Source organism: Gorilla gorilla, chromosome 21, assembly GCF_029281585.2.
Source record: "Gorilla gorilla gorilla isolate KB3781 chromosome 21, NHGRI_mGorGor1-v2.1_pri, whole genome shotgun sequence".
NCBI classification, from domain to species: domain Eukaryota; kingdom Metazoa; phylum Chordata; class Mammalia; order Primates; family Hominidae; genus Gorilla; species Gorilla gorilla.
In genome coordinates this window covers 10,687,779-10,715,632 of record NC_073245.2, presented here as the reverse complement: position 1 = coordinate 10,715,632, position 27,854 = coordinate 10,687,779, and the positions used below count along the sequence as shown (strand labels likewise).

The 27,854-nt window shown below is 48.1% G+C and overlaps 1 protein-coding gene across 4 annotated transcripts; it reads left to right on the top strand.

Moving 5' to 3' along the window:
* Positions 1-10,841: 10,841 nt before the first annotated feature.
* On the top strand, positions 10,842-26,870 carry SLC52A3 (solute carrier family 52 member 3). Of its 4 annotated transcripts, none has more exons than XM_019016684.4 (6): positions 10,842-11,060; positions 18,517-18,702; positions 21,178-21,795; positions 22,939-23,444; positions 25,118-25,241; positions 25,704-26,870. In XM_019016684.4, the coding sequence occupies exons 3-6, from the start codon at positions 21,229-21,231 to the stop codon at positions 25,914-25,916; spliced, it is 1,410 nt and encodes a 469-aa protein (XP_018872229.1). In that variant the 5' UTR covers positions 10,842-11,060; positions 18,517-18,702; positions 21,178-21,228; the 3' UTR covers positions 25,917-26,870. The 4 variants fall into 4 exon arrangements, with proteins under 4 accessions (XP_018872229.1, XP_055228351.1, XP_055228352.1 ...); XM_055372376.2 differs by having other exon boundaries at positions 11,002-11,060; positions 18,520-18,702; XM_055372377.2 differs by having other exon boundaries at positions 11,002-11,060; positions 20,666-21,795.
* The last annotated feature ends 984 nt before the right edge of the window (positions 26,871-27,854 follow it).

Genomic DNA, 27,854 nt, shown 5'->3' with positions numbered 1-27,854 from the left:
TCTTCCCTCAGAACTAAAGGTCTTTTAGAACAGGTACCACCCCTACAGTTTCCAGTACACCAACATCAGCTTGAGGACTGTGTCCTTGTCAAAAGTTGGAGGGAAGGGAAACTCGAACTGGCTTGGGAAGGACCCTACCTGTTGCTTCTAACCACCGAGACCACAGTTCAAACAGCAGAAAGAGGATGGACTCATCACACCTGGGTCAAAAGAGCACCACCCCCTCCAGAATCATGGACAGCTGTTCCAGGGCCAACTCCAACCAAGCTAAAGCTAAAACGGGTTTGATCCTCTTACATTGCATCTTTCTTTTCCCCTTCTATTGCTAGTCTTCTCGTTCTTTATGTAACTAGGTCAAGTTCGCCCCAAACTGTTACTTTTGATGCTTGCCTTGTGATGATCTGTGGAGATCTGCCAAACCAGAGGCAACTCTCCCCTTCAGAAAAGTATCTTTGTCCTTCCTGGCTCTCCTCAGACTGAAAATCTGTTAACTGGGATCAGTTAGTCTGGGAAGATATTGATGATGGTCCCAGTATGAACTAGGAATCTTGCCCTCCTAGAACAGAACTTTTAGCTGGTCTAATGGCTTATGGACTACCAAGGAGCAAGTATGGACCGCCCCATTGTCAGATGAACCAATGTAATCCAGTACAGATTACCACCTCTGCTCCCCAGAGTACCGTTTCTATGGTATAGGAGCAGAAGTCTCAGGGAAGGACCCCAGAGGATCCTTTGAAATGTGCTTCATTGCCTCCTCACCTCCTGCACCCCCTTCTCCCACTCCTAAGTTCTCCGCTAACCAGATCTTCTTTCGTTATATACCCAATGATAAAACCAAAGTAGCTGTTGTAGAAGTTATAGATTTAAAACAAACTATAGCAACTGAAACAGAGTGCCAGGACGTAAATGCTTGGCTGAAATGGATTAAATATTCTGTTCGCATGCTAAACAAAAGTGACTGCTTGTGCGACAGGCAGGCCAGAGACCCAAATTGTCCCCTTTCCCCTCGGGAGGTCCTCTCATGGACAGGGCATGAGCTGTATGGTAGCTCTCTTCCAGAACCCCACAGCCAGGGGCAATGAGTCAGGCAAAACTCTCGCTTTCACTGCTCTTCCCCGAGGTCAAGAGCCCTGTGGGTCAGCCCGGAGGGCCATCCAGCCTCCAGCCCCTGATGTTAAGTTCACCTGTCCCTTTCACGGCAGGGGGAAAAGTTAGCATTCCTTGGAGACTTAACAGGGTGCGGTGAAACCAAGCCTTTTCAGGAGCTTACCCATCAGTCTGCCCTTGTTCATCCCTGAGCAGGTGTGTGGTGGTATTGTGGGGCACTATTGCTGGATACTCTGCCAAGCAATTAGAGCAGCACTCATGCTCTAGTCCAACTGGCCATCCCTTTCACTCTAGCATTCCGTCAACAAGATAAAAAAGAAAATTGTAAAAGAAGTGCCTTACATGAGTCGCTTGACCCCCATGTTTATATAAACATTACTGGAGTTCCACTAGGAGTACCAGATGAATTTAAAGCCCGAGATCAAATAGCTGCAGGATTTAAGTCAATATTTTCATGGGTGACGATTAATAAAAATGTAGACTGGATAAATTACATCTATTATAATCAGCAGCAGTTTATTAATTACACCAGGGATGCTGTCAAAGGGATAGCAGAACAATTGGGGCCCACTAGCCAGATGGCCTGGGAAAACAGAATGGCCCCAGATATGATATTAGCAGAAAAAGTGGTGTTTGTATTATGATTAAAACTCAGTGTTGTACCTTTATCCCAAATAACACTGCCCACACTGGGAACATAACAAGGGCCTTATAAAGACTTACCACTCTATCCAATGAACTAGCTAAAATTCTGGAGTCGATAACCCTTTCTCAGGGTGGCTAGAAACGGGGTTCAGTAAATGGAAAGAAATCACAGCCTCAATTCTTACTTCTCTTGCAGCCGTAATAGCTGTACTCATTCTTGTTAGGTGTTATGTCATACCATGCATCTGTGGGCTAGTGCAAAGACTTATAAAAGCAGCACTTACTAAAATCTTCCTTAACTCACCTCCACCTTATTCAGATAAGCTTTTTCTTTTGGAGGATTAAGTCGAGCAGCAAAGCCAAGACATGTTTAAAAAGTCTGAAGAGGAAGTACTATGAAAATTGAAAGGGGGAAATTGTAGGATATAATAAATTCCTCTTCAAATATTTCAGCCTGTAAATTGTTAAGTACAATGAGTTCTGAGATCCTCTCCAAGGAACCAATGTATGAGTATATTCAGGTCCCCTGTTCTTTGTTCTCCACTTTAAAGTTTAACTTTCTCATTCTCTTTGCCTCCTTGCCCCTAGTTTCAGTAAACAACCTTTTCCACCAGTTCTAATCAGTAGTTCACATCTATTCCCCTGATCACCTGCTCCTTCTCGAGTCACCCCTGGTCACCTGCACTGACCTGAGTCACCTTTAGTCACCTGTTCCTAACTGTCCTTCCCGCCAAACTACTCACTCCGCTACTCCGACTCATACCCCTGCTCTCTTTAAAATAGCCAATCGAAATTAGCTTAGACTGTGTGGTCCAATCCTAGTCAACAGGGGAACCACACGGCAGTAGGGGCTACCTGCATCAGGAATAAAAACCCCTTCCCCTCCCTTGTTCAGGTGTTCTCTCACCATTGCTCCATCCACGAGTCACACCCTTCTATAGAAGTAAAATTGCCTTGCTGAGAAAATTAAATTTATGTTCGAGTGCTATTTCTTTTGCAGCACTGAAAATTTGCTTCTAACAAAGGTGTTGTAAGAGTTCAAGAAAGAGGAAAGAAACATGAAAAGAGGCTCAACAGTCAAAGATGGGTTTATTTTGAAGAATAAACCTGAGAGGGGCCTCTGTCCAATTTCAGTCAGGAATGCTCTCTCTTACATACTAAGGGTATTTACTGGTTTCAGGGTAAGAGAGCTTATCACAGGCTTGGAATGTTCCTGTGTAGGGGAGAAGTCTATTGAGGGTTGGAATGTCTCTGGTTGGAAGGGAGGGTATCTTGCGGCTGACATCTCTCCACCTGGAGGGGAGGTTATCTTGGGGCTGGCATGTCTCTGGTCGGGGAGGGCTTTAACTTATGGTTGGAATGTTTCTGGTCAGAGATGTCATTTGTGGTTTATGGTCATGCTGACCTTAGCCATTAGGCTGATGCCCTTTGGATTTAGGTGGTTTTTGATCAAGGGGAACTTTAGAATGGCAGTGCTTGTCCAAGATGGCAATGCTCCTGCTCCGTCAATCCAGACCTTATAGTTATAAAAAGGATGAAAGGCAGGGTGTTCTTTCTGGCTACTTCCTGCTGATGAGGGGACAGAGTTTTCTGGTCTTGGATTAACTGTAGCAGTAACGCTGTCTGTGGATGTTTTTGGGTAGTTGTCTGTGAAATGGCCATGATCCTGTCAGTTAAAAATCTTTGAAAAAGGTTAATTAGGCAGGGTAAGAACATTAGTCCTAGGCATATTATTAGGAGAGGTCCCAGGAATGGGATGACCCATGCTATGATTTTGTTCCTAAACCAAGAATCTATTTGGTTGTTTTGGTATAGCCCTTTCCTTAAGTTTTTCAACAGCACCTCTTACTAGGCCTAATTGGTTGATATAGAAACAACATTCCTCACCCAATGACAGGCAGAGGCACATGTTTGGAAAGGCCCATGTGTTATTTTCTGTTAGTAACTGTTATTCCTGCTATGAGGATAATAATTAAGCAAAATGGTACCATAACTGAGATTCTCTGTCTGATATTCCATCCTGAGGGTGCTGTAGTACATAGTCCCACTGCAAATAATAGAGTGCGTAAAGCAGTTCCCACAATGGTGGTGTAGTGAATAATTTCCATTAAAAAGTTTTAATATTTGTCTTAAAAGGAGAGGTAGGAACATCTAAAAGTATTTGGTGAGGTAGGGGTGAGACTGAGTAAGATAAGTAGTTCTCACTCAGTTACTTACCTTTTATGAGCTTAAAATTTCCTATTTCTTTACATTGATATTTAGGATGTTCCTTTGGCTATCAGGGGTTGCTTCCTCAGCTTTCCAGGCTTTGACTCGAGTGTAATGTATCCAGATGTTGATTCCTGTTTTTTTGTTTTGTTTTGTTTTTTAAGATGGAGTCTCGCTCTGTCGCCAGTCTGGAGTGCAATGGCGCGATCTCGGCTCACCACAACTTCCACCTCCTGGGTTCAAGTGATTATCATGCCTCAGCCTCCCGAATAACTGGGATTACAGGCATGCACCACCATGCCCGGCTAACTTTTTTATATTTTTGGTAGAGATGGGGTTTCACCATGTTGGCCAGGCTGGTCTCAAACTCCTGACCTCAAGTGATCCACTCACCTTGGCCTCCCAAAGTGTTGGGATTACAGGCGTGAGCCACCGCACCTGACCCAGAAGTTGATTCTTGTAAGAGATGCCATCTCAATTACCCTGGGTTCCATGGACTCATTAGATGTGGGGGCGAAGGATTCCAGGCACCCTCAGTTATTAGTTGTCAGCTCCAGCAGTGAAGAGGTTTCCTCCTGTGATGGCTGGGGGGGGCGTTTAGAGGCAGTGCCTGCTGAAACGTCTAGTTTTCAGTTCATAGGGCTTTAAGGAAACAAAGCTTATTTTGGAAACTCGTAGTCAGAAAAATTAGAATTTAATTTAAAGTAATAAAAATTGAAAAACATTAGGCAACACTGGAATTTAATAACAGGTGTGTTATAGTTTCTGAAATGTAATTTTCTCTCTCCGGTTTCCCATTTTTTCCCCCCCAAGATGGAGTCTCGCTCTTGTCACCCAGGCTGGAGTGCAGTGGTGCAATCTAAGCTCACCGCAACCTCTGCCTCCCGGGTTCAAGTGATTCTCCTGCCTCAGCCTCCCGAGTAGGTGGGATTGCAAGCACCCACCACCACGCCCAGCTAATTTTTGTATTTTTGTAGAGACAGGGTTTTGCCATGTTGGCCAGGCTTGTCTCAAACTCCTGACCTCAGGTGACCTACCTGCCTCGGCCTCTCAAAGTGCTGGGACTACAGGCGTGAGCCACCACACCCAGCCAAGAATAATTATTTGTTACGTAGGCCTTAAAAAAAAAAGTTAACAGTGTAACATGTATTTAAGACTATTGAAAAAAACAGTTTACATATACTTTTGGTAAAAAGATTATAAGGAGGCATGAGAATGTGGATTTTTATCTAGATTAAAAGGTTAAAGAATTGTTTTAAGTTGAATAAAATAAAAATGAAGGTTTAAGCAACTTTTGGAAGGTTAATTGTAAAGGAAATACTGTGTGTAAACATCTTGGCTAAAGTTAAAGTTGTATCATCCAGTTTTTCTGTAAATTGAGTATTAAAATAAAAGCACAATGGGTTTTTCTTAAAGCACTAACCTGCTCTTTGACAAAAATTATAAAGGGTTAAAAATGGTCTATAGGCCAGCCGCAGTGGCTCAACGCCTGTAATCCCAGCACTTTGGGAGGCCGAGGCAGGCGGATCACGAGGTCAGGAGATCGAGACCATCCTGGCTAACACGGTGAAACCCCGTCTCTACTAAAAACACAAAAAATTAGCCAGGCGTGGTGGTGGGCACCTGTAGTCCCAGCTACTCAGGAGGCTGAGGCAGAAGAATAGCTTGAACCCAGGAGGTGGAGGTTGCAGTGAGCCAAGATTGCTCCACTGCACTCCAGCCTGGGAGACAGAGCGAGACTCTGTCTCAAAAAAAAAAAAAGGGTCCATGAAAATCTGACCTTATGATCAAAACATTAAAATTGAGTTTAACATTAATAACACACTAATATAAAGGTAAAATTTGGCTTATTTGGTATGAAGTCATACAGGAAGCATTGTCAAATATAAAATAATGTTTGGTTTTCTTTGGGCTATATTTGTATAAATATGTTATTGGTATGTGTTCCAAAGTTATGGGAGACTCCTATAATTCTGATATGTCTTAGTGTGCATTTTCAGTAGTAATTATAATTGTTATGTTAAAATTATTGTGTGCCACAGAAGTAACAGATTTCCTTGTCAATTGTGTCTTTAACTATGGCTACCCTAAAACTTTTGGTCATCCATAAACAATTGTTGTCTTGTTTTGATCCTCTTTAGAAGGGTTTTATACTCAGCTATAAAGTTCTAACAGGTGCTCTTGAATGCAGGTTTCTGATAAATTTGGAGATTGTGACATCAGAATACAGGAAAAATGGTTAGGACTCTTAGAGAGCTAAAATGTTCATTAATATCAAGCAGGACAGGAATTAACTGCACGAACTGAACTAATAGGAGACTGGAGTGATCTTTTTGATATTTAGCTTAAAATATTGCTAACACTTTGTTTTGCTTTTCAAAGTCAAAGAAACTTTTCTTTATTTTATTTTATTTTTAGACGGAGTTTCGCTCTTGTTGCCCAGGCCAGAGTGCAATGGTGCAGTCTTGGCTCACCACCACCTCCTCCTCCTGGGTTCAAGTGATTCTCCTGCCTCAGCCTCCTGGGTAGCTGGGATTACAGGCATGTGCCACCACCACACCCAGCCAATTTTGCATTTTTAGTAGAGATGGGGTTTCTCCATGTTGGTCAGGCTGGTCTCTAACTCCCGACCTCAGGCGATCCGCCTGCCTCGGCCTCCCAAAGTGCTGGGATTACAGGCGTGAGCCACTGCATCCGGCCTCGAAACTTTTCTTTTGAGCTATTAACAGCTTTTAACAATTTAGTATACTCCCATGAACAAAATTTGTAGCATACTTGTTTCTCTCTCCCTGATTTTCTCCAGAATTTGGAAACTATCTGTGAGTATTCTTAAGTTATGGCGATACAGTTATTTGCACAAGTGTAATAAGAATCTGTTTTCTTTTGTAACAGGACACAATTGGAAAAACTGGTTTTTTTACCAAGGCCTTGACTGGAATGGTATGCTTTCCTTTAAGGAATCAAACTTGATTTACAAAGCCAAGAAAGCCCTTGGAAACTGGCCTTATATTTTGTGTACACAGTCCCTGTACAGGGCTTCTGATCTGTGGTAAGCAAAGAACGCCCTTTCTGAGAGGCCAGGAACCCTAGGTTATCTTGCAACCTCAAGAGGAAACTCATAGGTATTTAATGGTACAATTCCATGGCTAGGCTCAGCTTTACAGTCTTATCTTAGATTCTTTCTATGGAACAATACATGTTACACTGTTAACTTTTAGCAACTTTTACTTTTGTTAGTAAGTTTGAGATTGTAATTATGTACTAGATGTAGAGCCTAGGATCTAGACAGAAGTGCAGATAAGGTCTGACTTATTCCAGCATTTAACTCCATGTGTGCTAGGTCTTACCCAGCTACAAAGCAGGCAAGTTGTACAGTTAAGAGTTATGGTGGCATTTTATAAAGCATTCAGGAGGCCTAGTCGCTCTTGTTTTTGTTTTCTTTAGATGGAATGTCACTCTTGTCGCCCAGCCTGGAGTGCAATGGTGCAATCTCAGCTTACTGCAACCTCTGCCTCTGGGTTCAAGCTATTCTGCCTCAGCCTCCCGAGTAGCTGGGATTACAGGAACCCACCACCATGCCCAGCTAATTTTTTATATTTTTAGTAGAGACAGTGTTTCATCTTGTTGGCCAGGCTGGTCTCCAACTCCTGACCTCAGGTGATCCACCCGCGTTGGCCTCCCAGAGTGCTGGGATTACAGGCGTGAGCCACCGTGCCCGGCCCCCTAATCACTTTTAAACTGTACAACATTTCTTGCATAAATTCCCTTTTATAAAATTTTTACAATTTACACAATCTCTGACATGCCTCAACTTTCTGACTCGTTGTAAACATCCTTCTTTTTAAACAGCCAGTTCATTTACTTTAGAATAAGAATTTACCATATAAGATTATTTTTTATATAAATTCTCTTTTCTTTAATATCAAAGATGATAAGTCCTTTCCCTAAAGAAACTTCCTTCACATCTGTAGACTAGACTTCCTAAGGCCACAGGATTAGAAGTTAGGGTATTTAACTAAATAGTTCAAGATATAGCTGTCTTTATTAAACCAATATTGATGTTTCATTATTAAAAAATTATACAAGCAAAGATTATTCTGTTTGGATTGAGTTATAGTTTTGTACCCTCTATGCCAAATTTTGACACCTTATAGTATTTGGCAGAGATGAGTATGAAATTGCGGCCAGGTGCAGTGGCTCATGCCTGTAATCCCAGCACTTTGGGAGACCAAGGCAGGCAGATCACCTGAGGTCAGGAGTTCGAGACCAGTCTGGCCGCTGCACTCCAGCCTGGGCGACAGAGTGAGACTCCGTCTCAAAAAAAAAAAAAAAGAAGAAGAAGAAGAAAGTGGCCATCCTGCAAGCCACATAACTCACACTCTGCAAGGCTTAACTTCTCCCTTGGCATCATAAATTTAGAGTCCTGCAATTTTTTTTTTAACAGATCCAAAGTATTTGGTACTATAGAGAAGGGAAACATGGCTTCCCTCCACCTTTCATGGTTCTTTGGCTGGGCTATGAATTAAATTGACATGAAACTGAGTAACAAGAGAGAAACCATATTTAATTACATATCTGTGCGTGGAAATCCCACAAAATATGAGACTCAAGAAGGGTCAGATGATTGAAGTTTAAGGAATAGGGTCTTAGGGCTTTGGGGGGTTGGTGGAGACATAGTTATGGGAGGGTGAGGGGAAGAATTGTTGTATGGTAAATAATGGTTGTCTTGCTGTGCAGATAAAAGTCTCTCTGGTGGCCAGTGTAGTGGCTCAAGCCTGTAATCCCAGCACTTTGGGAGGCAGAGGCAAGCAGATCACCTGAGGTCAGGAGTTTGGGACCAGCCTGGCCAACATGGTGAAACCTTGTCTCTACTACAAATACAAAATTAGCTGGGCATGCACCTATAATCCCAGTTACTTGGGAGGCTGTGGCAGGAGAATCACTTGAACCCGGGAGGCGGAGGCTGCAGTGAGCCGAGATCGCAACATTGCACTCCAGCCTGGGCAAAAAAAAGTGAAATTGTATCTGAAAAAAAAAGAAAGTCTCTAGGGTAATTCTTCTGGAGCAGCCCTTTTCCTGATACAGGCACCTTTACTAATGTAGATTTCCTTGATAGATGTAAATTTCTTTTACCAAAGAATAGCTTTCCAGAGCTACTCCTGTGTCTGCAGTTTCTCTGAACCAGCTCAAAGTATGTCAAAGAGGTGTATTTGAGGGTGGCACATTCTGGTTTCCCACAGTCATATTTTGGGGGTGTGTATGTCCTGAGCCCCAACAGTGGCAACACTTCCTGAACACCTGCCTGCTAAGCGAGGAGTCTGGCCCCTTCCCTAGTGCCTGCTCACCTCTCGCCCCAAGCATTAGCCTGGAGAGTGATTGATTGCTTGTTAAGTAAATGAATGTCTTGGAAAATAACACAACAGGCAGGCCAGAATTATTTGTAGAAGTCAATATGCACTGAGCATTTACTAGGTGTCAGAATCTGTGCAATATGTTTTACATCCATGGAGGCACCAATTTGAGTCTGCATTCACATCCTGGCCCTGCACTTACAGGCCGTAGCGCTGTGAGCAACCACTTTTGTAAAGTTAATGAGAGGCCATCAGGCTGGGGAAAGAAGAGGAGCCTGGGTCCTCCTAAGGTGTAGACATAAATGACTGCCAGCCATTATTCTGGAGGTTATAAGATATGCAACTTCCCCAATTACTCCTGCAAATAACACCACTGTTGCAGGTTGGCCTTTTGAGATATCTTTCCAGTTGGTGTTTTTTTTTTGTTTGTTTTTTGTTTGTTTGTTTGTTTGTTTGTTTTTGTTTTATTGAGACAGAGTCTTGCTCTATTGTCCAGGCTGGAGTGCAACGGCGCGATCTCGGCTCACTGCAACCTCCGCCTCCCGGGCTCAAGCAATTCTCCTGCCTCAGTCTCTCCAGTAGCTGGGATTACAGGTGTCCGCCATCATGCCTGGCTAATTTTTGTATTTTTAGTAGAGACAGGGTTTCGCCATTTTGCCCAGGCTGGTCCTGAATTCCTGACCTCAGGTAATCCACCCGCCTCGGCCTCCCAAAGTGCTGGGATTACAGGCATGACCCACCACGCCCCGCCATCTTTCCAGGTTTTTTGCAGATTTGACACCCCATGGCTCCACCTAAACCTGATGTCTCCACCAGGACCGCCAACCCTGCTCCTGTGGCCCCACCCAGAAGCGATTCAGCCTGTAGGAGCACAGCTTCAACCCCCTATGATTTCATCTCCACCCCAACCAATCAGCAGCAAGCACCTGTTACCTGGCCACCCCCAACTCTTCCCCTACACTGCCTTTGAAAAACCCCTCACCTACAAGCTTTGAAGATGATTTGGGAACAAACTCATTTCCCCCGTGGCATGGCCAGCCTCATGGTCTTTCTTTATGCAGTGGGCAGAAAGAACCCCTCAGGTGGTTACAGTATTTGTCAGGGTAGCTCAGTGTGCATCAGAGACCAGTTCTGCCATATACAAGGTGTGTGACCTACACAAGGCTCTCGACTTCTCTGGGCCTGTTTCTCCATCTGGAAAATAGGGATAGTAATAGCATCTCTCCAAAAGGCCATGAAGATTAAATGCATTAATTCGTATCAAGCCCCAAGAACATGCCTGACACTGAGTCAGCTCAGTACACACTGGCAGTTAGGATTTCTGTCCTATGAAGAGGGCACTATTATTATCCCCGCTTTCCACATGACTTACTGAAGCACCAGTATTTGAACTGTTTTTGCTCCAGGGAACTCTCTTCCTGTGTGAAAGGAATTATGGAGATCTCAGGGTGATGCCAGAACCAACTGTTTGCACATAGCTTTTGTCAACTGGGGATCAACCCTCATGAAATCTGGATGGCAGAGAGCCTCAACAAAGCAAGCCCTTTATTATACAGTTCTACCATCTGGATCCTCGTCCTAGCTGGGCTGTAGGGCAGATTAGAGACACATAGTAGGCTCCTGGTCTTGCCGGGAGCCACACCCACCCTTCGCCTGCCTTTCCCCGAGCTCTGGGCGGGGACAGCTTTAGACAAAACGAGCTGCCTCTGGCCCCTCCCATGCAGAGCGGCTGGGGAACTGGACCAGCAGGTAAGTGGGCAAAGCGGGGCGGCTCAGGCCTGTGAGGGTGCAGCTGCAGCTACCAAGGCCGGCTGCTAGCTAGGAGCACGGGACACTGACCGGGATATGGCAGGGGCACTTATCTGGAGCCAGCAGGTGTCCCGTGGCCTTTCCCCTAGTTTCAGGCTGCCATGTCGGGAGAGTCCAAAGAGATAGGAGGGAAGAAAGGTTTCCTCCTCAGCTGGCATGTGGAGTCAGGACAGGCTGAGCCATCCAGGTGAGAGATCAAAGAGACAGGAGGGAAGAAAGGTTTCCTCCTCAGCTGGCATGTTGGAGTCGGGACAGGCTGAGCCATCCAGGTGAATTCCAGACCCCTGGTGCCTCCAGACCAAAAGGCTGGGCCCATGCTGGGTGTCATGGCTCACGCCTGTAATCCCAGCACTTCCGGAGGCTGAGGCAGGTGAATCGCTTGAGCTCAGGGAGTTCAAGACCAGCCTGGGCAACATGGCGAAACTCCATCTGTACAAAAAATACAAAAATTACCCAGGTCGGACGTGGTGGCATGGGTTAATAGTCCCAGCTACTCAGAGGCTGAGGTGGGAGAATCGCATGAGCCAGGAAGGTTGAGGCTGCAGTGAGCTCAGATTATGCCACAGCACTTCAGCCTGGGTGACAGAGTGAGATCCTGTCTAAAAAAAAAAAGACTGGGCCCCCACTGACTTTACCCAGGGCGATCTCCATGCTATCTCTGAACAACTTGACCAGGCTGAAGCCGCAGGAGCCTGGGAAGGAGGCTGGGAGTTGGGATGGACGTGGAGGGGAGGGGAACTGGCCTGGGGGAGGCTGCTCCACCAAGGTCAGCCCCATGGGAGGCCTGAAGCCCTTCCTGGCCTTGGGAGGGAGGAGAAGGGGGAAGAGAACTCACTGTCCGCTTCTACTGTCCAGGCTGAGCCCCTGTTATCTCATTCCCTTTTTCCTGGTCTGCTGAGCCCAGAAAGGCTGGGCATTCCCAGACCCTTTCACAGATGGAGAAACCAAGGCCTAGAGAGGGTGAGCAGCTGACCTGAGGTTGCACGGCCGGTGAGCACAGGCCTGAATGTCTGCCACGGCCTGAGACCAGGGGTGGGGCAGGGTTCGGGGAAGCACTATCTCCTCCCTGGGCCTTGGTTTCCCCACCTGTGCAATAGGGACATTGAGATGGGATGAGTTTCAGGGGAACTCTGAGGTCCCAGCAACAAGAGGTAGAGATGGCCTTCTGCTACATGTGGCTGTGAACAGTGAGGGTGGCTGAGGCCAGGCTCCCAGCGCCCCAGCTGCCTCCTGCCTCCTGGCACCTTCCTGCCTCCCTCTCAGCCGCAGCTTCTCATTTTTCCTTGTCTCTGTGCCTCTGTTGTCCTTTCTCCCCATTTCTGCTTCTAGCTTTTGGTTCTTTCTGTCTCTTTGTCTCAGTCTCTTCTCTCTCACTTCCCTTCATCTCCCCCATCTCTCCCTGTGGGTTTTGTGGTTTTGACCTCTCAGCCTCCCTTCTTCATGGGCTCAAAGTCAATCCATTCCTACCCACTCTCATGAGGGTGAGGCCAGGCCCTAGGTAGACGCCTACAGGCCTCACTAAGTTCTCCAGGAGCCCGGAACCCAGGAAAGCATTGGCTCAGACCCTTGCCCAGGAGTGAGATGTATCTAGTGTCAGGCTGCCACCTGGCACTGCCCCAGGGGTCACCCTGGCCAACACAACCCTCATAGCTGAGGCGGGTTTCCTCCAGTCTGGCCCACAGGGCTAGGTGCCTACCAGCTGGCAGATTATCCCTGCAGAGCGAGAACCCAGCCATGGTGCCAGGAGCTCAGGTGGCCCAGCCCGTGGCAAGCCAGATGGTCACCTGGGCACTGGGGGAGAGGACAAGCCCCCGCTCACATGGAGATTACATTCCAATGGGAGAGACCAGCGCTCAACAGATAGACACAGATAAACTCCCGTAACTGAGCTGGTGTCAGTAATACTTTGACGGAGGAAAACAGAGGGCAGGAGAATGTGGAGGGGGGCGGGGGACATTGGGTGGGATGGAAGCTGCCTGAGCTCCCTGGAGGAGATGGCCCAGCCCACACAATGAGGGTGCACTGGCCCTGGTCAGAACCTCACTCCCAATTCTCTTCACTTTCTTGGGCTGGGGGCTCACAGCTTCTGATGCCAGAATGCAAAAGAGAAACCTTTGCCTGGAACTGATCCTTCTAGCTTCTCTATCTGTCGCCCACCCGTTATGGGGCATCTTAACTGTCTCATGCGAAGCCTTAGGTTTCTGGTCTCTGGTGATCACATAAGGGGTCCTGGATCCTTGGGAAGCAGATATGTCTCAGAGCCTCTCTCAGCTTCTCCTGAGCCTGTACCCCATTTCTCTCTTTCTCTGGCCCAAGTCTCGGGAGGCCATCTGTGAGCAGAAAGAGATCCTGCTCAGCTTGACCCCCATGGCCCCTTCAGAACCCCTTCACCCTGAGGCCTTTCTCAGGGCTGGGTCCACAGTCAAGCATGCCTGGATGTAAAGCTCAGCTCCCAGCTGTATGACCCTAGGCAAATTTATTTCCCTTTTAAACCTCAGTTTCCTCATCTGTAAAATGGAGATAATCATAATGCCAGCCTCAGGATTGTGGAACAAGATTTGACAGGTAATGTGTTCAAAGAGCTTAGCACAGGGTCTGGCACAATAAGTAGCTGATGAGTGGCGGCTATGGTTGTCACTGTTGTCATGGTGATTGTTAGCTCTTTTGCTACAGCTTCCTAACCCTCCGAAGGTTTACTCTTGCTTCCTCCCTGGCGCCTCATGTTTCTCCTCACAACAGCCAGCCAGCACGATCCTGTTAAAAACTAGATTAGAGCTGGTCTCTTCTGCCCACTCACGGAGCTTTTTGCTCTAGAGAAAACACCCAAGCTGTCACCACAGGGCCACAGGGGACCTGCCCTGTCTCCTCCCCTCCAAACTTGCTCCCACTGCTGTGGCCACACTGGCCTCCTAGCTGTCCTTTGAACAGCAAAATCCACTTCCGGGACAGAGCAGGTGTGGCTGCACCCCAGGGCCTTTTCACTTGCTGTTTTCTCCCCTGGACCGTGCTTTCCGCAGACAGCTCACTCCCACACTCCCTTCGTGTCCTCTCCTTGACACACATTCCCCATTCAGGAGCTTTGCTTTCCTCTGGAGTCCTTGCCACCATCTGACTTGCTCTATGTTTCTGTTTTTTATTCTGCTTCGTGACTGCTTCCTCCACCTTCCTGAGAGCAGGGATTGTGGTTGAGCACACAGATGGTGCCCAAGAAATATTGGTTAAAATGAATAAATAAGAACTGCAAGGTCACTGTAAAACAAACAAACAAACAACAACAACAACAAAAAAAAAACAGAAAATACAGATATGCATCTTTTAAAAGTATCCCAACACATTCCGAACACCAGCCATTCTGAGTCTCTCCTTTTCTCTGGGGCCTTTTTGCACATGTAGTTCTAGTTCCCTCTGCCTAAGACATCCCCTTCGTTGTCATTGATGACTGTTCCTCACTGTGTCCCCGAAGTCCAAAAGCACACCTCACTTTTGAGGAAGGAGATAATTTGGGAGTGGGCCAGGGCCATAGGGCAGATGGGTCACGTGGGGACACACCCCCACTGTGCCTGGTTTCCAGACAAGGAAACAGACCCCCAGAGCCAAATCCCATCCCTCAAGTGACACAGCCGTGGCAGCACCTGGGTCAAAACCAGAGAATTCGTCTTTGTGGGGAGCAGGGATTTAGGCGTTCAGTGCTCAGGAGTTGTCGAACATACAAGAAAGTCAGACTCCTTCTGCCCTGTCTGCCCTCATCTCCCCATCCAGCCCTCTGTGGGAAAGCTACTGATGTTTGTAAATGTTTAACTGGACACTCTCATTAGTTTAATAGCTTTTCATATGGCAAAGGTCACCATCATCTGCAAATTCGCCTACTCCCCTTAACTACTGACTTAGCCCTCTTTACTAGGTATATCATTTATTGCTTTTGCTATATCCTTGTTTATTTTGCACCTTCGTCTGCTGTCTTGACCTGGAAGGGTGAGTCAGGCCTGTACTGCTGGACTGTGCTTCTGTCCATTTCTCCTGGAATGTCTGAGGCTATTTCAGGAAATATTCAGAATACAGATAGTCACTACAATTTTGACTCCTTTATGAATTAGAGTTTTGATATATGAAATGACTCTTGGTCTCAATTTATACTTTTGGTACCAAATGCTATATGGAGGGCTCTGTGTTCCTCTGTTCCTCCCTCTTTCTCTCTTCTCCTTTTTTTTTTTTTTTTCATATCTCTGCAAGACATTTGCCCCCAAGGGTCTAAACAACTACTTTTGTTAAATTTTGATTTTTGATCAAATCCTGGTTGGGACAGGACCTAAGTTTCAGAGTCAGAAAGTAGGTGGTAAAGGAGATAAATGTATTCATTAGTTTTTGGTTACTATAATCTGTCAATATATATCCTGGAACGTGTATCTCTGTGCACTTAGTATGGAGTAGTTTTTGTCTGTTTGTTTCTTTTAGTTTTTTGAGACAAGATTCTTGCTTTGTCGCCCAGGCTAGAGTGCATTGGCGTGCTCTTGGCTCACTACAACCTCCACATCCCGAGTTCGAGCAATTCTCCTGCTTCAGCCTCCCGAGTAGCTAGAATTACAGGTGCCCACCACCATACCTGGCTAATTTTTTGTGTTTTTGGTAAAGACAGGGTTTACCATGTTGACCAGTTGGAGGCTGGTCTTGAACTCCTGACCTCAAGTGATCTGCCAGCATCAGCCTCCCAAAGTGCTGGAATTATATGAATGAGCCACTGCGCCCAGCCTCTGAGTACTTTTGTTGTATATAAAATAAGAGTGACTTAAACAACATAGAAGTTTTTTTACAATTTAACAACAACATTAAACAAACAAAACAGTTCAACACAGGCAAAACAGGGCTGGTATGGGTGCTCTCTGCCACAAAATCCCAAAGGAGCCTAGTACGCATCTAACCCCCACCACATACCTCATAGCACAAAATCGTTGCTGGAGTTCTGGCCATCACATCTGATTCCAGACAGCCAAATGGAGGAAGAGCAGAAGGGCACACTCCCTTATTGTTAACTCTTTCCCTGTTTGCCAGAAGGAATACGCACTTGTGACTGCAGCGTTTACCCCAAGATAACTTTGCCACAAAATACCTCGCTTTTATTATTATTTTTGCCTTGCTCTAGTATATTGACTTTGGAAACAAAAGACATCACTCTATTTGTAGCATTCTGGTTTTAGTCATGGTATTTCCATTTACAAAACAAAGTAATTCTCGATCACTGAAAATAGCAAATCCTAGCATTCCTGTGTGTGATGTTAACATTGTTCTCGAACAGTTGTTGACCAAAGATTCATCTGATGAATCCAGTTTTTCTGAAATAGATGAGTCTGATGTTAGTTCTGGTTAGAAATAATTTCAAAAACAGTTTTTACATGTCATTTTCACATTGAAAATCAGTCAGATTTAGGGTTGGGCATGGTGGCTCACGCCTGCAATCCCAGCACTCTGGGAGGCTGAGGCGTGGGGATCACTTGAACCCAGGAGTTCGAGACCAGCCTGGCAACATGGAGAAACCCCGTCTCTACTAAGAAATATAAAAAATTAGCCGGACATGGTGGTGCACGCCTGTAATCCCAGCTACTAAGGAGACTGAGGCACGAGAACTGCTTGAACTCGGGAGGCGGAGGTTGCTGTGAGCCGAGATCAAGCCACTGTAGTCCAGCCTGGGCTACACTGTAAGACTCTGTCTCAAAAGAGAAAAAAAACAAAAACAGCAGTCAGAATCAGTCAGATTTGCTTCAGCCTCAAATAGCATGTTTACATAAAATTAAATGAGCACTGGCAACGAGCTGCACTTTTTTTTCTAAACAGGAAACGGGCTAAGGAGACTACTCAAAGTCGCATTTGAATTCATTGGCCTGTGCTTGATGACATGGCCATGTGCAGCTACAAGGAAGGCTGGGAAATGTAGTCCTTTAGTTGAGTGGCCATTTGTCTAACAAAAACTGGGTCTTTTTTTTATTTTTTCTTTTTTAAGATGGAGTCTCGCTCTGTTGCCCAGGCTGGAGTGCAGTGGCATGATCTCGGCTCACTGCAACCTCCACCTCCCAGGTTGGAGCCATTCTCCGGCCTCAGCCTCCTGAGTAGCTGGGATTACAGGTGTGCGCCACCATGCTGGGCTAATTTTTGTATTTTTAGTAGAGACGGGGTTTTGCCATGTTGGCCAGGCCAGTCTCGAACTCATGACCTCAAGGGATCCGCCCGCCTCATCCTCCCAAAGTGCTAGGATTACAGACGTGAGCCACCGCGCCTGGCCAATAACTACATGTTTTTGAATGCAACTGATACGTTTGCTGAAATAGTAATCTTATAATGATGGTTCATTGAGCCCTTACTATGTGGCAGGCACAGTTTCAGCACTTTGCATGTTCCTAGCAACAATTCTGATGTTGCTACTGACAGCCTAGCTGTTTTGCAAGAGAAGACTCAAGCACAGGAGGTTAAGTCACTTGCTCAGCTTGTAAGGGTTGAAGCTGGGATTTGAACCCAGGCAACTGGTTCCAGATGCTACCGCAGGGGAGAGCTCCAAGATGGCCCGAGTCTAGAACACAGAAAGAGGCCAAAGTGGGTGGCCACTTCTTCCAAAATATTCCTGAGAAGCCAGAAATGCTGAAGGTTGCTTGCCATCCCCTCCACTGCTGATTACAGTAACAAACTGTTAAACACACTGGGCAAACCAAAGTAATAAATCTGCTGTCTGGCAGTGGCCAGTGAGTTAACAATTTACAAATCCTAAGTTAAGTCATTGAGAAAGGCCCTTCCACCTTCAAAATGTCAGATTCCCAAGCAGCCCCTGCCCTCAAAAAGCTTCACTCTCAAGGTATGTGCCTGCATGCACCCACACAAGAACAACCTGAAATGAAGGGGTCATGGGCCCTGGTGAGGACACCTGAGAAGGTGAGGCAGCCAGAGGTCTCCTGGAGGACGGAGTCTTGTAGAAAGCTTGGATGTGGACAGCAGAGGGGGCTGGTGCTCCAGGCTGGGAGGACAGCACAGGCAAAGGTGTGCCACTGCTGTCTGGGAGCTTCCCCTCCCTCCTTGGATCCTCTTGGCACACCTGGAGTGGGCCTCACCTGTGCTATTAGTCAAGTCAGCTTCCTAAGGGAGGGAATGGAGTCTGAGGCCCCCAGAAGGGAGGGGGCAGAGCGGGACTGCTAGGGGATCTGACTGCGTTACACCCCAGGAGTGGCTCCTCCCAGAGAGGAAAAGGAGGTGACCAGAAAGGCCACTGAGCATTGGGTTCGCTCAGTGAAGGTATGAGGAAGGAAGTCCCAGCCCTGTGAGGGAATTCCGTGTGTGGGAACCGTGGGGAGGAGCTGCCAGGATTCAGGAGTTTCCTGGGTGAGGTGTGGCCACAACGGACACTCCTGCTTTGTACTAGAAGGAAGAAGTATGGAGTTAACGACTGCAGTGTGAACTGAGGAGTCCCAGACAGGCCGCTTGCTGCAGAGGATCCAGTCCAGATCCCAGGAGAGCCCCTCTGCCCCTTCGGACCTCGTCTCCCATCTGCAAAACGTGAAGATTGTCCCAGTTGGCGTGTCTCTACCAAAAGGTGCATATACCACTGGTGAGTTCACTTGATACCTAGTAGAGGAATCTTTTCCTTTTTTAAATTTTCATAGTCATGTATTAATTCTCCTGTGAATTAGACAAAAATAACGATGTCACCAAACCTGCCATTTCACGATAATGATCAGTAACCCTTAGTGGTGCTTACCCTATGCTGGGACTGCTGGAAACAGCATAAACTCACCAGCATCCTTATATCTCATGACAAACCACGGAGTTCATACTATCACTATCCCCTACTTACAGATGAGGAGATGAGGCAGAGAGAGGCAAAGCCGCTTGCCCAGGGTCACCCAGATTGTAAGCAGCAGAGCCAGGGTCAAACTCAAACAGCTGGCTCCAGAGCCTCACTCCTGGCATCTCCCATATTAATGCTCAGACTAAGGGTAGATAGAAGAAAGTTGTTAGTAACAGCACAGGTGGGCTGCCACTGGTAGCTGACAAAGGGGTAAACAGATGGCAGAATGGCTCTGGAGGGCTAGAGGAAGTGATCTCCAAAGGCCACCTAGAGAGTGATATAATTTCAGGAGGAAAAAAAGCCAGATTGAAATCTTATTTCAGGTAACCATATATTTGCATCAGGTAATATGTTTACATGGTTCACAAATCAAAACTCTTATTAAAAGATATACAGAGGCAGGGCCAGGAGCGGTGGCTCATGCCTGTAATCCCAGCACTTTGGGAGGCTGAGGAGGGTGGATCACAAGATCAGGAGATTGAGACCATCCTGGCTAACACGGAGAAACCCCATCTCTAATAAAAATACAAAAAATTAGCTGGGCGTAGTGGTGGGCGCCTGTAGTCCCAGCTACTTGGGAGGCTGAGGCAGGAGAATCACTTGAACCTGGGAGGTAGAGGTTGCAGTGAGCTGAGATTGTGCCACTTCACTCCATCCTGGTGACAGAGTAAGACTCTGTCTCAAGAAAAAAAAAAAAAGATATACAGAGGCATCACCAACATCCCTGCAGTCCCTGTGTGTCCTTCAAGGGTTGCTTTGTGCAAGTACAAGCAAAGAAAACATGTTTTTCCTCCTCTTCTATGACCAAAAGGCAGTACACTTTTTCCTGGTTCCATTTACCTGCCTTGATTTTGTTTCAAGATTATCATTATAGCCTGGAGACCTTTCCTTATCAGTCACCAAGATCTGCTTTCCTTATTTCTTATTCCTTTAAACAGGTATGTGGTATTCCAGCAGGTCCCTTTAATTAGCCCCCTCTCTGTTGGTAGCCACCCAGGAGAAAATTGCCCATAACTTGCTATTACCAACAAGATCGCAATCTATAATAACCTTGAACATGAGTCATTTTGTCAGGCTTTGGGACAATCTCATGGTGAGAAATGGCACCTGGAGTAGTTTTCCTATTGTGAATGAAGGTGATAATATTTTCATGTGTTTAAAGCTTATTTGTACCTTTTTCTCTGAATTGTTCATATCCTTGGCCCTCTTCTATATGGGGTCTCTTTGTTCTTGATTTTTAAAAACTCTTTATATATTAGGAATGTCACGCGCGTCCATGTGAAGAGACCATCAAACAGGCTTTGTGTGAGCAACAAGGCTGTTTATTTCACCTGGGTGCAGGCAGGCTGAGTCCGAAAAGAGAGTCAGCGAAGGGAGATAGGGGTGGGGCAGTTTTATAGGATTTGGGTAGGTAGTGGAAAATTACAGTCAAAGGGGGTTGTTCCCTGGCGGGCAGGGGCAGGGGTCACAAGGTGCTCAGTGGGGGAGCTTCTGAGCCAGGAGAAGGAATTTCACAAGGTAATATCATCAGTTAAGGCAGGAACCGGCCATTTTCACTTCTTTTGTGATTCTTCAGTTACTTCAGGCCATCTGGATGTATACGCGCAGGCTTGGGCTCAGAGGCCTGACAAGGAAGATGAGCCCTTTGTCTGTGATTTATGTGACAAATATTTTCCCCATATTTTCATTTAACTTTTGATCTTGCTGTTGGTATCTTTTGCAGAAGCTGCTTTGTTTGCTTTTGTGTGTTGGATTGAACTTTTCTTTCATGAATCACGGTTAGGAAAGGCTTCTCTTGTTTTCTGCTAATAAAAAGCCAGCTTGGGCCAGGCGTGGTGGCTCACACCTGTAATCCCAGCACTTTGGGATTTGAGGCAGGCGGATCACCTGAGGCCAGGAGTCCCAGACCAGCCTGACCAACGTGGGGAAACCCTGTTTCCACTAAAAATACAAAATTAGCTGGCATGGTGGCATGCACCTGTAATCCCAGCTATTTGGGAAACTGAGGCAGGAGAATCACTTGAGCCCAGGAGGCAGAGGGTCACTGAGCCGAGATCATCCCATTGCACTCCAGCCTGGACTAAAAGAGTGAAACTATGTCTCAAAGGAAAAAAAAAAAAAAAGCCAGCTTGTTCACAGGAAGGGGAGTAATAAGAGAAAACTCTGGGCCCCGGGTCCCAGCATCTTGCTAGGTGGTGAAGCTGAAATTACTCACCTGGTGTCCTTCTCTGCCAGCCCTGCTGCAGCCTGATCTGGGAAAGCCTCTGGCCCAGGGCAGATACCGCCATGGCCTTCCTGATGCACCTGCTGGTCTGCATCTTCGGAATGGGCTCCTGGGTGACCATCAATGGGCTCTGGGTAGAGCTGCCCCTGCTGGTGATGGAGCTGCCCGAGGGCTGGTACCTGCCCTCCTACCTCACAGTGGTCATCCAGCTGGCCAACATCGGGCCCCTCCTGGTCACCCTGCTCCATCGCTTCCGGCCCAGCTGCCTTTCCGAAGTGCCCATCATCTTCACCCTGCTGGGCGTGGGAACCGTCACCTGCATCATCTTTGCCTTCCTCTGGAATATGACCTCCTGGGTGCTGGATGGCCACCACAGCATCGCCTTCTTTGTCCTCACCTTCTTCCTGGCCCTGGTGGACTGCACCTCTTCGGTGACCTTCCTGCCGTTCATGAGCCGGCTGCCCACTTACTACCTCACCACCTTCTTTGTGGGTGAAGGACTCAGCGGCCTCTTGCCTGCCCTGGTGGCTCTTGCCCAGGGCTCGGGTCTCACTACCTGCGTCAATGTCACTGAGATATCAGACAGCGTACCAAGCCCTGTACCCACGAGGGAGACTGACATCGCACAGGTACCCAGCATCACCTGGAGCCATCTCAGCACTTGGCTTTATCACAAATGTAGGGGAGGGAAAAACTGCTCACCTCCATCCTTCTAGGTTCTTTGGTCGGCCTGTGAGTTAAACTGACATAAGGCAGATCAACAGCAGGAAACCCATTTTAATTACTTACATACATATGCATGGGAGTCCCCAAAAAATATGAGACTCAAAAAAGGGCCAGATGATTTCAGCTTCTATAGCATCCTGAGCTACAAAAGGGAATAGGGGCTTGGGGCTACTGCAGGATGGTGGAGACAAATTATGGGAGAGTGAAGGGAGGAAACTTATGGTGAATAAACATTGCACTGTTATGCAGATAAAAGTTCCTCGGGTGATAAAGGCCGTCACCTTTCTCTTCCTGGTTCAGATACCCCTTCTTGGTACAGATAAGATAGCTTTACTAATAAAAATTTCCTTTAGATGTAAATTTATCTTACAAAATGGCAACTTTTCAGAGCTACTCCTTAGCCTGCAATTTTTCAAAATAACCAGCTAGAAATAAAAAATATGCCAATAGGTCAATTTTGGGGTGGCATATTCTGGCCTCCTACAGTCATATTTTGGGATGGCATGTCCTGAAGGCCCTTATTTCCTAGACGGTGGGTGGAGCAGTGTTCTTCCTTAGGTGGGGGCTCTCCTCTTAGGTGGGGATTCTCCTCTTAGGTGGGCGGCTCCACTGCTCAGTCTCCAGCTAGCTCCTCCTCTGAACGTGTTTGTGGTTGCCACTGCTGTGGGGTAGCAGAGTGATAAAAGGTGTAGCTTCCAAGTCAGAAAGCACCAGGTGGAGTCTGGCTTTGCCACATTCTCCCTGTGACCCTCAGGTAAGGGACGAAGCATTCTGATACCTCAGTTCCCTCTAAAATGGGGGATGATGGTCCCCACTGTGCAGGCCTGTTAGGAGGCACAGGGGCTTATCCATGCACAGTGCCCCTGCTCAGTGGGCAGTCAGTATGAGCAGTCATTATTGCCACCTTGTTAGTTATGTTTATTTATTAATTATCTATTAATAATAACAGGTGATCTGTATTCTATTATCACTGTCATGATTGTTGTTCTGCAGCCTGATCCCCTCCCTTGACCAGGGATCTGATTGACCTGTCTTGTCCTTTGCAGGGAGTTCCCAGAGCTTTGGTGTCCGCCCTCCCCGGAATGGAAGCACCCTTGTCCCACCTGGAGAGCCGCTACCTTCCTGCCCACTTCTCACCCCTGGTCTTCTTCCTCCTGCTATCCATCATGATGGCCTGCTGCCTCGTGGCGTTCTTTGTCCTCCAGCGTCAACCCAGGTGCTGGGAGGCTTCCGTGGAAGACCTCCTCAATGACCAGGTCACCCTCCACTCCATCCGGCCGCGGGAAGAGAATGACTTGGGCCCTGCAGGCACGGTGGACAGCAGCCAGGGCCAGGGGCATCTAGAGGAGAAAGCAGCCCCCTGCTGCCCGGCGCACCTGGCCTTCATCTATACCCTGGTGGCCTTCGTCAACGCGCTCACCAACGGCGTGCTGCCCTCTGTGCAGACCTACTCCTGCCTGTCCTATGGGCCAGTTGCCTACCACCTGGCTGCCACCCTCAGCATTGTGGCCAACCCTCTTGCCTCGTTGGTCTCCATGTTCCTGCCTAACAGGTGTGCCCTCATCTGGTCCTAGGGAATCCTAGTGGGGGAACACTTCATTTCAGAACCCAGAATTCCAAACGCACCTACTGGGCTGTACATGTAGTGGTTAAGAACATGTCTGGGGAGCACCCCGGTCCAAATCCCAGCTCTGCCACCTGTCAGCTGTGTGTAAGACAAGTCACTTCAGTTCTCTGTGCCTCAGGGATATTTATCGGAAAGTGGGAGTAGTAACATTCCACCTCCTAGGACTGCTGGAAGCATGATATGAGCCGATTCTATAAAGCTCTTGGAGCGGTGCCTGGCACGTGGCAGGTCCAGCCTAAGTGTTGACCATCATTGTCATCAGTCCATGAGGAGGAGCAGATAGCCACTGAGGTTCCCATTTATAAGGGGAAACCCTGAGGCTTGGCGAAAGAGCTTGACCTGGTCTAATTCCCAGGATTTTGGCCCTGCCTTCCTGCTTGTAACCTCCTGCTGGTTCCCTTACGGCCACAGTTCTAGAAGAATGGCTGGGCAAGTTGATAAAATGCAGATTGAACCAGCCTAGACTGGGACCTGGGATTTCAATTTTTAGTAAGGAACCCAGAAGGTTCTGAGGCAGGGGCTTCAGACCCCTGTAGGAGAAATACCACCTTGGGATCTTGATATTTGAGGTAGGTCCTACAGCCTCGTATCCATGCTGGCCTGCCTGTCCTCACTGGCCTGCTTACACCCACTCTCCCAGCCCAGAAGAAGGACAGTGAGGACAGAAGAGCTTGACAGAAAGCTTGCCAGGAAGCTGGATTTTCTACCTTGGGACCTAGAAACTGGAAAGAGGATGGAGGATTTGAGGGAAGCAGGACCAAAGGCTCAGACCTGCAAATCCAAGAAACCCCAAATATTAGAATTACAGAATCTGAGTCATGGAATCCAAGAATCTTGGAGCAGAAAGAGTCTTTAAGGGTATAGGCAGACCTCCGTCTGTTCTTACCCAGGGTGTGGACCAGTCTTGGGGTTCTAGAGATTGGGACCCCAGGGACAAAGACCTCTGAGGAAGGACAGTGGTCCCAGATGTAGGTTTGCATGGAAGGCCACCTGTAGAGAGATGCTCCTAGCAGCAACAAGCCAGCTGCCAGGACCCCTGGAGATCAGCAAACTCCACATTGCAGACGCAGGTAGCTGAGGCCAGACGGGGAGGGGTCCCCTGAGGAGGCACAGCAAACCCTACTGTGCCAATGCCCGATCCAGCCATCTTCACTTCAACTCAGCTTCCTGGCTGAGGCTGAGGGTGTGTTGCAGGAGGAAATGCCAGCAGGTAAACACCAGGTGGGCCCACAGCTGAGCCAGGCCTGCATGCTCTGCTCCTGGAGGTCATGCAGCCTTGCAAAACTCTGATTTGGAGGCTCAGAGGCCAGTCTCAGCTTAAACAGTAGAACTGGGATTTGAACCAGGACCATCCGGTGCCAGAGTCCATTATGTTTTTCTTGCTGGGGTGCCAGGTCCTGCCGTTAATGCTGGGGATGACTCAGGCCAGCCCTGCCCGCTCAGGGGCCTCCCTGACCCACGTGAGCCAGGCCACCTGGAATTTTCCATACGGGTCTAAACTAACTATGGAGACACTGGCCATCCACATGCCGCCCAGTGGGGCGGGGGGTCAGAGGTCAGGCTTCTCACCTCCACTCACCTCCCCTACTTTCCTCTAGGTCTCTGCTGTTCTTGGGGGTCCTCTCCATGCTTGGGACCTGCTTTGGGGGCTACAACATGGCCATGGCGGTGATGAGCCCCTGCCCCCTCTTGCAGGGCCACTGGGGTGGGGAAGTCCTCATTGTGAGTATCCGGCCGGTGGGGCTGCTCCCGCTCTGTACCCCTCACCCCTAGCCAAGGCCTGGGAGAGCTTGGGCGCAGCCCTTTCCAGCGAGCAGGGTCTGCAGGGCTCTCCCAGGAAGCCCCAGGTGGGAGAAGTGCCCCTTCCTCATTTGGGAGTGGAGGCTTAGGGAATCGAGGTGACTGGTAGGCCTCTTCCCACCATGTGTACCTCAGCAGTGGCCTTCTCTCAAGGGCCCTTGCCTTGATCATGGGCACATGAACCCAGAAAAGCCATTGGATTCTCCTTTGCCCCCGGGCGGTCAACTCATGGGACCCGTCAGCCCCGCAGGATCACCCCCGGAAGGCTCTCCTTGCACCTAGAGAGTATTCCGTGGGTTTCCCTGAGCCCTGTGAGAGTTCTTTGCTCTGGCGCTCGCCCCGCAAGCCCCGTCACTCTGCACCTCTTCCCTCCCGTCCCCGCAGGTGGCCTCGTGGGTGCTTTTCAGCGGCTGCCTCAGTTACGTCAAGGTGATGCTGGGCGTGATCCTGCGCGACCTCAGCCGCAGCGCCCTCTTGTGGTGCGGGGCGGCGGTGCAGCTGGGCTCGCTGCTCGGAGCGCTGCTCATGTTCCCTCTGGTCAACGTGCTGCGGCTCTTCTCGTCCGCTGACTTCTGCAATCTGCACTGTCCCGCCTAGGCAGGCCACCGACCCCGCCCCCATCGCTAACGGACGGAACTGGGGTCCAGAGAGGCAAGGTCACAGAGCAAGTGGCAGGAACACAGAGACAGAGCCTGAGTAATTGAATCATGAACGCAAGTGCCCACTAGGGACTGTGGGGAAGATGGCACCTGGAAATGCAAGGTGCAGCTCTATCCCCAACTCTGTGTCACAGTACATGTGACTACCAGTTCAGATCTCCTTTGCTTTGACTCTCAAGAGAGGACTGATTTGCAGCATCTAGCTGGAGGCAGGCCCAAGGGTGTTAGAAGGGAAACAGCTGGGAAGGCCAGCTGTCCCTTCAGGCTGTGTGACCTTGGGAAAGTCACTTGGCTTCTCTGTGCCTGTTTCTTCATGCATGCAATGGGGATTCCAGTAAGTACCAACTACCTCACAGGCATGGCACGGAGACAAAAGGAAAAAGCAGCCGGCATCAAGCAAGCCCTCCTGGGCCACCTGCTGATCTGACAGTCCATCGTGGTAACAAGAGTGGCAGTCTGCACAACCTAGAAGTGGCCAGAAGGGTTGAGACAGGCCCCTGCCCTCTCTCCTTTGCCCCTCAGTCTCACAGAGGGGCTTCTACAAGACAAGCAGCTAGCGGTAGAATCTTGGGCATCTTGGCTTTCGGATTCTCAGTGTGGAGGGATGTATTACCCCACACACCCCTTCCTGTCATCCTTCCTGGCCCATAAAGCCCACTTGTTGGAGAGTAAGTACCCTCCTGGAAGCAGGGAGAGATGATTTGCCGGTGGGGCTGGGGAAGGCCCATCCCTGAGCCTCTGAAAGTGAACTCCCTGACCAGGTTGGGGACCAGACATGCAGAGCCCCTGGAAGTATTCTCTCAAATGGAGGCAACAGAGGTGATTGTTATTTTGTTTTAGTTTCTGTTTTTCATTTTTTTAAATAAAGGCATTCCCTGCTTTTACACTCACATCTTCCTTCAAAGGAGAAGTTCAGGCATGGCACAGTGGCTCACACCTGTAATCCCAGCACTTTGGGAGGCCAAGGCGGGCAGATCACTTGAGGCCAGGAGTTTGAGATCAGCCTGGCCAACATGGCAAAAACCCATCTCTACTAAGAATACAAAAAATTGCTGATCATGGTGGCACATGCTTGTAGTCCCAGCTACTCAGGAGACTGAGAATTGCTTGAACCCCAGAGGTGGAGGCTGCAGTGAGCTGAGATCGTGCCACTGCCCTCCAGCCTCAGTGACAGAGCAAGATTCTGTCTCAAAAATAATAATTTTAAAAAGAAGAAGTTTAATGTGAACTCCCAAAATGTGTAATTAGTTTTCACTTGGTTCTAAGCTCAAGGCTCAGCTCAGAAATGAACAGAATGAAGTGCTTAAGGATGTCTGGTTCTGGGGCTTTTTTTGTTTTGAGATGGAGTCTTGCTCTGTCACCCAGGCTGGAGTGCCGTGGTGCAATCTCAGGTCACTGCAACCTCTGCCTCCCAGGTTCAAGTGATTCTCCTGCCTCAGCCTCCTGAGTAGCTAGGATTACAGGTGCCCACCACCACACCTGGCTAATTTTTTTTTTTTGGAAGCAGAGTCCTGCTGTTGCTCAGACTGGAGTGCAGTGGTGTGATCCCGGCTCACTGCAACCTCTGCCTCCCAGGTTAAAGTGATTCTCCTGCCTCTCAGTCTCCGGAGTAGCTGGGACTACAGGTGCGCGCTACCACACCTGGCATATTTTTTGTATTTTCAGTAGAGACGAGGTCTCACCATGTTGCCCAGGCTGGTCTCGAACTCCTGAGTTCAGGCAATCTGCCCACCTTGGCCTCTCAAAGCGCTAAGATCATAAGAGTTAGCCACTGCGCCTGGCCCCTGGGACTTCTTTTTAGAGGTTTCGTTTGCTTGCCACCACCATGCTTCCCTTCCCTGTTAACTTATTGTGAATAGGTAATACAGTCACGTGT